This window comes from Alligator mississippiensis, chromosome 4 (assembly GCF_030867095.1).
Source record: "Alligator mississippiensis isolate rAllMis1 chromosome 4, rAllMis1, whole genome shotgun sequence".
NCBI lineage: Eukaryota > Metazoa > Chordata > Crocodylia > Alligatoridae > Alligator > Alligator mississippiensis.
Genome location: NC_081827.1, coordinates 219,649,018 through 219,661,519, shown reverse-complemented (window position 1 = coordinate 219,661,519; position 12,502 = coordinate 219,649,018). Strand labels below are relative to the sequence as shown.

At 43.0% G+C, this 12,502-nt stretch overlaps 1 protein-coding gene across 4 annotated transcripts in view; it reads left to right on the top strand.

Annotated features, from left to right (window-relative positions):
* The window catches only part of SLC4A10 (solute carrier family 4 member 10), a 366,853-nt gene that overhangs the window by 291,911 nt on the left and 62,440 nt on the right, over window positions 1-12,502 (top strand). For all 4 annotated transcript variants that reach the window (XM_059727337.1, XM_019480650.2, XM_059727335.1 and 1 more), the window contains exon 14: window positions 2,065-2,310. In XM_059727337.1, coding sequence (XP_059583320.1) covers window positions 2,065-2,310 — 246 coding nt within the window. The remainder of the gene's footprint in view (window positions 1-2,064; window positions 2,311-12,502) is intronic.

Here is a 12,502-nt window from a genome sequence, read left to right as displayed (position 1 = left end):
GTTAAGGGCATGATCCTCATCCAGAGGTATCAGCACCTCCTGGAGTAAGATCAGAAGTCTTGATTGTGGGAAATAGAGCTTAGACTTTTAGGATATGTCTATGCAGGGCAGCAGTATGCTCCACTGGTGTGCTACTGGCCATTTTCTGCACGCACATCCCTCTGCCCCTGCTTGACACTCCAAGTGTGCAAATACATTCTGGGATGTCTTTTCTTGCTCTTGAGACATCATCTTCCAGCATGGGAGTGGCATGCTCAGCATAAACCTGGCTGGCACATGCTGCTGCCACTGTACAGTCACACAGAACAGTTTCTCAGTGATGAGAAGCAAGGAGCCTGTTAATTACATCAAAGTGGGATTTTTTTTTTTTTTTTTTACCTGTTATAAACCTCTTCTGTGAGGATCATATCCTGTCCTAAAACAATTACATTTAAATTTCATGACTGAAAATCAAGCTGTAGAACAAGACACGCTCCATAAATTTAGCATTTTTTCATTCCTAACAATGGAGTGCGAATGACTAGGTATTGAAAATTGATGGCATCTCTTAATCCTAGGATGTAACAACTCCCATCTCTTTAAAAGTAACTAAATAAAGCATAAAAAACGAAAAGAAAAAAGCTATGCCAAAATAACATATGGCCAGCTTCTCACTTCTAAGCTAATGTACTATAAGTAATATCCCTCTGCCATGATGTGGGTGAAAATTGTGTCTACATTCTGTGCCCCTAATGGTGAATTCCTGCTTTCCACAGCCTGATGTGGGAAGGTGGCCACCCTCACATTTCTCCCAGTGAGCCCAATCCCGTGTGTCAGCCTGAGTTACAGTTGCGATTTTTAAGGCAGGAAGTCTTGATAGCAGAGGAAATCTCAATCCTCCCATATGAGCAATGCAGAGTAGGAGGCCCTTTTTAGGTTCCCAGGTGCTCTCTCTGATCTCCATGTAGCAGAGCCCTTATAATGCTTTGTGCAGGCTAGGTGGAACAGAGGCGTACATAGCTCTAGCATGTTTTATGCAAGATTATGTACAGCAAACATAGGATTTTGTTCTGGGACATGAATAGTGTGTGGAAGAAAGGAGTCTGTGTGGGGAAAAAAGCAAGATTATCAGACTATTACATCTGGTTTCTTGCTGAGTACAGCCATTTGCTGACTTTAAGCTTTCAACTTTGAAGAGAAGTAGCAGAATCTACCAATTTCACTACCCATTTAGTATTAGAGTGTATCCAAAAATTGCTCACTGCAATTTTATACTCTGGTCTTCCTTTGTTCTTAAATTGAGAGTAAAGATCAGGTGGGAATCTGACTTGAAGATCTCTGACTTCAATTCATAAAAATAAGAAATTTAAATTAAACCTGCCTTCACATTTCTTTTTATTGAGATGTTTGAGGTAGGAAGTTTTTAATACTTTCTATTTGTTTTTCAACTAGGCTACAGACAGCAAAAAATTATTTAAAAAGGCAAAAACTGAATTAGCTGGGAGAAGTAATAGCATTTTGATGTAGCTTTTTAGTAAAAAAATAATACAGCTATGCGAAGTATATTTATATACATTTATAGGTCCATGGCTTAAAAATCATCCCAAAATAATATTTTACCTGCCTAATTATTTCTAGTGTTTTTACATTGCATGTCATGTAAACCTCTGATAAATTCCCCACCTTGATGAGTTGACACTCTAGATGTTTCCTGCCAGGACAGTATCCTGCCTTGGATCAGTGGTAGTTGCACGTGAAAACATGGCAGAGTTTACTGTACCATACAAATCACAAAGTTTTGGGTTCTCCTCACATCTCTAGTTACAGATATAGTACTAGAATGCACTTTTGTGATATGTTGGGCACTGAGTTATCTGCATTATTTGTTTTACAAGCATCTCTTACATATAGATAACTTCCTTGGGTTCACTATTTCTAGAGATGATGTTTGTAGTTGGCTGCTCAAGAAAGGGTATAAAAGCTGGATATACCTATGCAGAAGTGATTTTTGGATGATTTATTTTCTCTGTCTGTGAAATAATGGTTTGATAAGCTATGGTTAATGCTTGTTTTCCATTTCTTTAGAGAGTATGGGTTGTCATACCTTTCTTTGAGAGCCAGCATTGGACTATGGACTGCAATTTTATGCATCATCCTTGTTGCAACTGATGCAAGCTCCCTAGTTTGTTACATTACCCGGTTTACTGAAGAAGCTTTTGCTTCTCTTATCTGCATCATTTTCATTTATGAGGCCTTAGAGAAGCTATTTCATCTCAGTGAAACATATCCAATCGACATGCATAATGATTTGGATCTGCTGACTCAATACTCGTAAGTAAGATTTCTTTTGGTACCTGAAGGAGATTTCCTTTTCATAGGTAATGCTTTCACTCTATGAGATAAATGTAGTGCACAGGAGGGAAAGCATTTTCATGCTTAAAACACATTACTTGATATATATAACAACTTACAAACACTGAGAGAATGTTTATCAAAATTACATTTGCTTCACATGCTATTGTTGTCACTTTTTACTTGTTCCATGTGAGTGTAATGAAAGCTCTGCACAATGAGGAAAAATATGCCTTTTAGCTCCTGATTTTTCTGTGGTGATCCAAGTAGAGGTCCAGTTGACTCCAGTGGGATATTTGCTCCCATCAAAATTGCAAGATAAACACCTTATTTTACATAAGTTTTGTTTCATAATGACTGTTTTTTTAATTTTGCTTCAAATGCAGATTTTCATGGGCAACTGGTGCCTCCTGAGTCTGGAGGGGCACCAGTTCACCATTGGGGAGGTGTCCCCCAGGTGCTGATCCCTGACTGGGGGGTGGGGTCCTGCAGCAGCTGATCATTGGGGCGGGGGTGGGGAGGGTCCCCTAACAGATGATCACCAAGCCAGCGGCAAAACTGGAAGTGCACTTTTGGCAGCACTTCTGGTTTCGTGGCTGGTGCTTCTAGGGTGTGCACGGCCAATCTCAGGAGGTACACATGCATCCATGTACACACCCTACACATCTCCAATGCAGATTTTTATTCTTTCAGTTGTATTAGCCTTGTATTAGCCAAATGCAGCTTCCCTAACTTTGAGTTTGACCTCCCTCTCTCTCTCTCTCTCTCTCTCTCTCTCTCTCTCTCTCTCTCTCTCTCTCTCTATCTATCTATCCCAAGAGATACTGTGTTAGGAAGAAAAATGAGCAGGTTCAACTGGATTCTCACAGTGGAAAATATTCAGTGAAAATATTTATATTTCCACCATAGAAAAAATACTTATTATATTTTGTCATTTAAAGGATATTTTTAAAAATAAAGTTACTGACTTGCCTTGGGCAGGAGTTTGCCCTTCCCACCCGCAGGCTTACTGAAGAGGTGGTTAGTGGAAGTAAGCTTTCATACTAGAACCTTCAACAAGACATCTGGTTGAGTCAGTCAGGATCCCAGTATTGGTAAGCCCACACATTTGAAAATCATGACTCAGACTCCTCCATAAATGATGAGAAATGTGGCTTCTTTCTGTTTGCTTTCCGAGTTTTGAGCCTTTAATGGTTCAAGATTTCAGTTTTTTCTCCAAACCAATGAGGGAGTTGAACACAGAGATTTTTGTGTAATATGTGACTCCAGCCATGGTGAAAACACCAAATGTTGCAGAACTCACAATTAAAATAATCATAGAATCGTAGAAGTAGGGTCGAAAGGGACCTTGTAGATCTTCAGGTCCAACCCCCTGCCTGGGCAGAAGGAAAACTGGGCTCAAATGACCCCAGCCAGGTAGGCATCGAGCCGCCTCTTAAAGACCCCCAGGGTAGGAGTCAGCACCACTTCCCTTGGAAGTCAGTTCCAGCTCCTAGCCACCCTAACTGTGAAGTAGTTCTTACGGATGTCTGATCTAAACCTACTGTCCAACAACTTGTGGCCGTTATTCCTTGTTATCCTGGGGGGCGCTAGGGGAAACAAGGTCTCCCCCAAACCCTTCTGGTCCCCCCTAGTGAGTTTATAGACTGCCACAAGGTCCCCCCTCAGCCTTCTCTTGTGAAGGCTGAACAGATTCAGGTCCCGTAGTCTCTCATTGTAGGGTCTGCCCGGCTGTCCCCGGATCATGCGGGTGGCCCTCCTCTGGACCCTCTCAATGTTGTCCACATCCCTCTTGAAGTGGGGTGCCCAGAACTGGACTCAGTACTCCAGCTGTGGCCTGAACAGTGTCGCGTAGAGGGGGAGGATCACCTCCTTGGCCCTACTTGAGATGCACCTGCGGATGCACAATAGGGTCCAGTTAGCCCTGCCGACCATGACCTCGCATTGTCGGCCTATGTTCATCTTAGGATCAATGATGACTCCAAGATCCCTTTCTGCCCCCGTGCTCTCAAGAAGGGAGTTTCCCATCTTATAAGTGTGCTGCTGGTTACTACTGCCCAAGTGCAGCACCCTGCACTTGTCCGTATTGAAACGCATCCTGTTTTTGTTAGCCCACCCTTGCAACCTATCCAGGTCTTTCTGCAGTCTTTCCCTCCCTACTAGCATGCCCACCTCACCCCAAATTTTGGTGATAATAACAACTAGCGACAAGGGAATGGTGATAATAACAACTAACAACAAGCCCTCCATGGCTCCTGCTAACCATTGGATATAGAATCTGCTTTGGGCCAAGCCAGCTCCAGAGGCTGGCAAAGAGGTTAAGGGAGATTATAACCCCTCTTTTACCATGCCTGTAGGCCAGGGGTGGGCAAGATGCAGCCTGTCAGCCAGATCTGGACCACCAAGGGATTCTATCCAGCCTGCAGTGGGTCCCTCAGCCCTGCCTGACCCAGGCACAGGGGGCAGCCTGGGCTGTGGTGTGTGGGGATGGTCTTGCCACCCCCAAGCATGAGGCAAGCCAGGGGCAGTGCACCAGCCAGACTTAGCTTCTCAGCAGCCCCTACAGTGGTGACTCCTCCTGGGTGCTGCTGTCCATGTTGCAGCCATCACCAGATTCAGCACAATGCATGGTATGGGGCCACAGGCAGTTGGGAAGTGGCATCCAGGAGCAGCATGGGCAAACAGAGCCAGGATCATGGGGCAGTGAAAATTCACGGCCAGGGCCCAGGGCAGAGCCGCAATTCATTCCCTGCACATCCCTCATCCCATTCGCCTATCCACGCGTGCCCCGCCTGTAGGGGTCCTAGTTCATTTCCATGAAGACACTGCCTGCCTGCCTGCCTGCTCGCTGTGTCTGGCACTCCTGGTGGGGGGTGGGGGGCAGAGGGGCCCAGGGCTGGATAGGATCAATTGCCTGCCTCTGCCACACCAGGCTGGGTCAGTACCAACTACCCCCTACCATGCTGGACCAGGTCAGTACCTTAACCTGGCCCACAACAGCTCACCAAAATCCCTTAAGTAGTCCTCCAGCCCAGATAATTGCCTGATCCTGCTCTAGCCATAGTGAACCAGTGCACTAAAACACATGTAACCATAAGCTGGTCACACCTTGCACTGGATCACGAGGGAGCTTTTTTTTTGTTTATATTCATCCTGACATACTAGTTTGGAGAGTTACCAGCTGCTGGCCTCGAACAACTGTATCAGGTACTATCTAGAGTTCTTGCAGCCTCAAAAATATATACAACAATCAATTCATTCATTAAAAGTAAATTTGTTTAATTAAATATAACATATTAAACACATTTAAATTAAACAAATTTAGCTAAAAGTTAATTTAATGAAACGTACAACTAGTTGTTATACAATGTATCAGAATAAAATGTTAATGACTAACATGAAAGGAATTGTTTTTCTTGCATGTGTCAAAGTGAGAATGATGACATTCATCAGAGCTGATTAGAAAATAGAATATCTATCCCCCAGGAAATTCCAGGTGTTCAAGATTTTGTTTCATATAGGAGCAAAACATCAAATTTCCAGGGTGAGAACATGTTCAGTCTCTGTCTTTGCCATGGCTAATCCTGCATGGAAATTCATGGGCTAATGACGGGAGAAGGGGGCAGGGGTGTGGGGCAAACAAGCTGATGATGCTAGAGGGCAGGAAGAGGGAAGCCTGAGGTTGGCAGGTAGGAATCTACCAGAACCTGCCCAAATGTGCCTAAATCAAGATGAACCTGTGATACAGCCTGACCTCAGACCTCAGATGTGGTCAGGTACACCTTTGAGACACACACTCCTGGGGTGTTCTCCCACCTTCAAGGGCACCCTTTAGCCCCACACTCCTTTCTGCCATATGCTATTTGACCACTGAGAGCAAACTGAGGTGCTTCAAAAGTCACGTCTCTGACCAACATCACTTCAGCTTGACCCATGTCACCGAAGTCTTGTCAGCACTTAGCAGCAGGGATTTTGCCAGCTATGGGACTTGCACTCTTGTCCAGTCATATGCTCAGAAATTATAGGCTCCCCCTTCCTTGAAAGAGACCTGCCTTTATTGTCAAATGCTCTGAAATTACACTTATACTGACATTAGTTAATTTTAAAAGATAACGTAAAGATTAGTTACAAAACTTGATGCCCATATTGCTGGGATCATTTGATCCCAGCAGTCTTTTCTGCCCATGTGCAGGGGGCTGGACCCAATGTTCTGTAAGGTCCCTTACAGCCCCTAACAACTATGAAACTATGAAAACCAAGATAAAAAATAAGACATCAATACCCATATGTTGAGACACTGCCAAGGATCTAAAAATAAACAAATGAAAGAAAATAGACTTGGGACAGGGCCGGGGATGGGGTTGTGGGGCGATGATAGTGCAGGGCCAGAGACCTGTGATCCCAGCCCTGGCCCTGCCCACCCATCCCACTCTCAGATGCTGCTTCCCTGGATCCCAGCCCTGCCCCATCCTGGCTGAGCATAGAAGATAGCCATGATCCATTACCTGCATGCCCCTGTGGGCAGAGGCATGCAGGAAGGGGATCACAGCTCTGCCTCAGGCACCACCTCACAATCTTGGCACCACCTCACAAACTTGGGGTTTGCATGGAGACTGGTTGGGACCTACCCAGGCAGAGTGCATGGCCAGGTGAATGGGATGGGGTCATGGGTGGGAGGGGAGCTGTGTCCAAAGCCAGGTTGGGGAAGAGCCATGATCCGCTCCCCACATGTTCCTGCTGCAGAACCTACACCCATCATAGGGGCACATAGGGAACGGACCATGGCTCTGTCAGCCCTGGTCTCGTGCTGGCATCACCCTGAAATCACAACCTCTCCCACCCATACCATTTCCGAACACCACTCCCTGCCCACCAGTAGACCCATCCCATCTGTCCGGCCACATGGGTCCCACCCCCTGCAGTAGGTGAGAGCTGGATGAGCTGGGGTGCTCAGGTTGCAGGTCCAGCAGCAGTGGCAGCCCAGAGAAACTGCTGCTACCAGGGCTGTTGGGAAGTGTCTGGCTGCTGTGCCACCCCAGCCCTGCTGTGCATCCAGGGGCAGCAGGACCAGCTGCATGTGCCATAGCTTCGGCTGCCCCTTGTGCCTGGGCTGGGTGTAACCAAAGGACCCACCATGGGCTGGACAAAATCCCTCAGTGGGCCAGATCTGGCCCATGGGCTGTATTTTGCCCACCTCTGGTATATTTTTTTACTAGACTAGAAGTCTTTCCCGCTCCCATTATGACCAGGAAAATATTTGCATCCTTTCAGACATAAAGATTATTAATCCAATATCCTAAAGTGAGTCTCGCAGTGAATTTTCCTGCTGTGAGAAATGTCCATCCCTGAATGGCCTGTTCCCAGGTGTGATTCTTGCTTTGGACCTTTTAAAATGTAGATTCATCATTGTGTGGAGGGGCCTGGCTCATGTGCCTCAGACCACAAGGGCCTATTTGAGTAATGGCAGATGCTAATTCTCAGCAATTACTTCTTCCAAGTCTGCACAGGTGAGGAACACTTAAGCTAATCACTACCTTACTAAATGGTCCTGATTAAAATATAAAAAGTATCAAAATTACATTTATTACATTTATACAATTCAGGCATAAGAACTGTTAGGCTAAATACAACTTGAACTACCTATATGTAGAAATTACACATGCCAAATCAGTAAAACTAACTCTATAAAACATGCGTGACGTTCCAGAAACACCTCAAAATATTGTGGAGATTATGATGGTTCCCACAGTAAATGTAGGTTTCAGTGAACTGCCTTTTTTTCCAATCGAAAATATTCAGTCAAAAATTCTGATCAGTTCTAGCATTAGTAATGACAGTGATTCTCAACCAGATTGTTTAGAGAATGCCAGGAGGTGTAAAGAGATAAGCAAGTGTAAGGAGATAAGCACATGCTCAGGTTCTTCTATGCTTGGCTGCTTCCCTGTCTCCACTGCCCAACACCTTTGCAAGCACTGTAATAAATGAATTAGTTCTTGAAAAAGGGTGTTGCTCAATTCCAAGTTGAGGGGTGCCTTGAGTCTAAAAGGTTGAGATCCACTGAATAATGAGAATATTCATAATTATTATCAAATATGAAGAGCAGCATTTTGGTTATTTTTTCTTATGTAGAAATAGTATTGGATACACAGATATTTTTCTATATAGACGTTTTTCAGTTAAAAATGTTGTGGCAGTTTAAACTCTGTGGATTGTCTAGAAAATTGCAAGCAGTAAAGCTGTGAAGTTGTTTGTCATTTTATAAGTAACTAAATCTCTTGCCAGAGCAGCTCCATACACCTACATGCGGGCATAATAACAGTACGTGCTGCAAAGACCAGAGCTGACTAATGCAGTCATTTAGAGTAAGGGAATGGGAGTCAGGACTCCTGAATTGCATTTCTAACTCTTGTTTCCTTAAATCACTTCACCTCTGTGTGCCTCAGTTTACCTATCTATAGAATCTGTGAAATAGATAGTTTCAGGCTTAACTGGCATTAACAAATAACTTTTTGTAAAGGGCTCTGGGTACAAGATGATATAAAAGTCAATTATGTTGCTCTGAACAGGGCCCCCTGCCTTACTTCCTTCTCTATCAGTTTAAACAGACACTGTAGTCACACTGTATTCCTGTTGTGATTATAAAATGTTAAAGAAATTGAAGCATGTTACACCAAAAAGGCTGTATTTTAGTAGTGAATGAGATTCCTATGTGTAGTGTACAAGTGATTTAATATTGAAGGTAATATGACTTATCTTTGTTCAGATTTAGTTTAATATTTTTATTTAACTATAGATTACTAAATGGCTCCTGTAATATAGTATTAGTGCTATATAATTACCTTTGCAAACACTTCTCTTGCAGTTTATTAAAATAATATTTATATAGCATTCAGCTTACATTAATATTTCTCATCCAAATTTTGCCTCCTGTTGTTGTGGTATAATTCTCATTCAGTTCAATGGCATTTAATTCATTTGAGAGAGAGAAGATTTTGATCTCCAAAATATAGCCTTAAGGAGCTGAATCTGAGAGATGAAAACATTTGGAAAGTTGATATTCAACACATCTTAGAATTGGGCCCTGTTGACTGATTTTTACCTTATGATTGTTAATGCCATGTTTTTATAGGGTTCTTTTTGTTTAAGCAGGTTCAATTTATAGTTGAGCTGTGAAAGATGGATGTGGAGGAAAACTTTCAGAGAACAGACAACTATGCTAAAAGGATCATTATTTAGAAATAAAAAAAATCCTGGATTCACGTATGCTATATATGGAAAAAACATTCTGATAAAAAAGGACAGGATCTAGTTCCATCCTGAAGCTGATGATGCCCATTGTCCTCAGAAACTGAGGCATGGCTAATAAAACATTCTCAAGCTCAAGAGCCCCTCCAGAAACATGTTTTTTAAATATTTTTATTGAACTCATATGAGCTCTGCACATATGGAGAGTGGGAATCCAGAAACAGCAAAGCTAGGGCAAGGCCACCACCTCCTGTTCCCTAGGAGAATAACAGTGACTCAGTCAAACTTTCAGTTTGCCTTCTGGATTGAAAAATAACAACAGAGAAGCACTAAGACATTTTTATATGCTGTTACCATTGGAAATAGAAGACATTTTTATATGCTGTTACCATTGTATGTGTATACTCTGAGCTGAGTGTATATACACAAACACATTCATACTTCATAGCCAGAACACATTAAATAGAATATGTTAAAGCAGTGGTGCACAACCTATGACCTTTATCCAGCCCAAAAGGTTCCCAGCAGGTTTAGAAATTTGGCAGTGAGGGAATGGTGGCAACATTAATTCCTGCAGTTCTGAGAGCCGTCACATTTTATTGCTCCCACTCTTCTTCTGCCAATTTTCTGGACCCATGGGGAGCACCAGAGGCCAAATGATATGGCCCCAAATGCAGATTGACTCCATATGCTGAATCAGGTTGCAGACTGACCCAGCATGCTGAATTGGGCCACGGAGCAGCCCTGCACCACTCAGTCCATGGAGCCAGATAAGTTGGGCACCACTGTGTTAAACTATAGGCAAGTAAGGCGTACATATGCTCTCTTGCCAGGCTGTACATTTTAAGTCAGTAGGTACAGGATTTTTGGCTTTCCTTCATAGTCATATTCATGCAGGGTAGACTATCTCTCTGTATGCCCTTAAAGTGAAATCACAGCCTTATCAAATGTCTTTTAGCTACTGACTTGCATGGGCCAGAATTTCACTTTAAAGATGGGGATTAGCATAAGCCAGTTTTTTTCCTTCACAAGCATCAGTATCTACATTGGAGGAAGGATCATGAGCTCTAGTGCTTTCACAGTGTTTCAGTTTGAAATATTACATGAATACTACATTTCATTTCATTTGGGCGCCATATTTTAAGCAGATCTAAGACATTAAAGTATCTCATTAAAATGTAAATACAAATATCAAAGTAGTCAGTTTTATTTGGACCTCCCTGAATTTTATAAGAGCTCCTGAAAATGCAATTAACAGCCTTCTTAGGTATAGTAAAGCTGCAGTACAATGTTTATCATATTTCAAAGGGCATTTTTTATCAGCATGGGGCCCACTGCAAAAGCAGCATTTTAAAAATAAAATTAATTACTGTTAAATTGTGCTTATATACAGTTTTTAAACTACCAGATCCATTTGTGAGGGGAACTGTCTACTTCCTGTAAACTCTTGATGATGGGTATCTTCCATTTACTTCTGTGTTTTTGCTGCCCTTCATTGCATAAAGGCAAGGTATGCACAATAGGAAAAATAGGCACCAATCAAGTTGTCATTGTCCCCTCAGATTATTGCTTTAGGATTGTCCAGTCCTATGATACTGGACTATCAACCAGTGTCACAATTTCTAAGTGCAGGTCTGCAAAAAGCATTAACCTTTCAGGTGTTCGTGAAATATTTAAAGATTACTTAGGATCATAGGAAAGTAGGGCTGGAAGGAAACTCATGAGGTCACCTAATCTATCCCTCTGCTCAAGACAGGGTCATCTCTGACTAAACTACCCCAGTCATATGTCCTTCTAACCTGCTACTTGTCTGTGTCAGATTCACATTTTTGTAACTATCTGTATCAAAATTCTGATACATTTTCCTACACATTATTTGTTATAATATCACTGTTTTGGGCTTCTTTTCTAAGTTATAGAATCATAGAAAATTAGGGTTGGAAGGGACCTTAGGAGGTCATCTAGTCCAACCCTTGTTCAAAGCAGGACTATCCCCATCTATATTTTCCCAGCCAAGGCTTTGTCTTGCCAGATCTTAAAAACAATTAGTTAATAGCTAATTCATTTCAGGTAGCACAAAGAAATACATATTTTCATTTTAATATTACATACTATTTTGTGTCAACCTAATTGGCATTTACACTCACACGTTCTCACTGTAGCCATATCCTGTAGTTATCAGTGGTGCATGTTTGCTAGCTAAAATAAGACCAATGCAAAGGAGTAACAACTAGCAAGATCATAGAGTGCTGTGGACAGGGTGGGGGTGGGGAGGGGGGCTAAGGGCATACCAACCATTGTAGGCTGGGGGAAGGTGGGAGGCACAGGTCCAGGGAAGGGAAGTCTCACCTGCCCAAGCTATTGCTGCTGCTGCTGCTGTTGCTGTAGGAATGTCAGCTCCAACAGCAGTAGGGCTCCTTGGGAGCTGATCCTGGTGCCTCATTTGCTCCCCCCACCCTGCCCCCAGATAAATATATATTGGGTTAGGGCTGCACCTGCTCTGGCAAAGGCTCCTGGGGGTAGAGGGAGCATTATTTCATTTGTCCCACTTATCCAACACCCCACACACATGGTGCTGGGTGTAATGCAGTGCAGTTCTGTCCACTCCTATGGCCATGCAGGGCCAACTTGGCCCTACCCCTGCTCTGGTAGACACTCCCAGCCGGGGGGATTCTGGCACCTCCTCACAGTCAGTACCTGGGGCTGGTACTCCCACTTGCCCCATCCTAGTTACACTACTATTAGTGGGACTATTGAATGCTAATCTTTGCTGAGCACTGGGATAATTCATAATATTAACTTCTGTAATCTTCATCTTTCATCTACAAACGTATTTATTATAAAAACACATTTTCCCTCCACTGCTTACCCTCCAAACTTAAATAACAGGAAATTTACAGCTTGCTTAGGTTGAATAATACTTTTA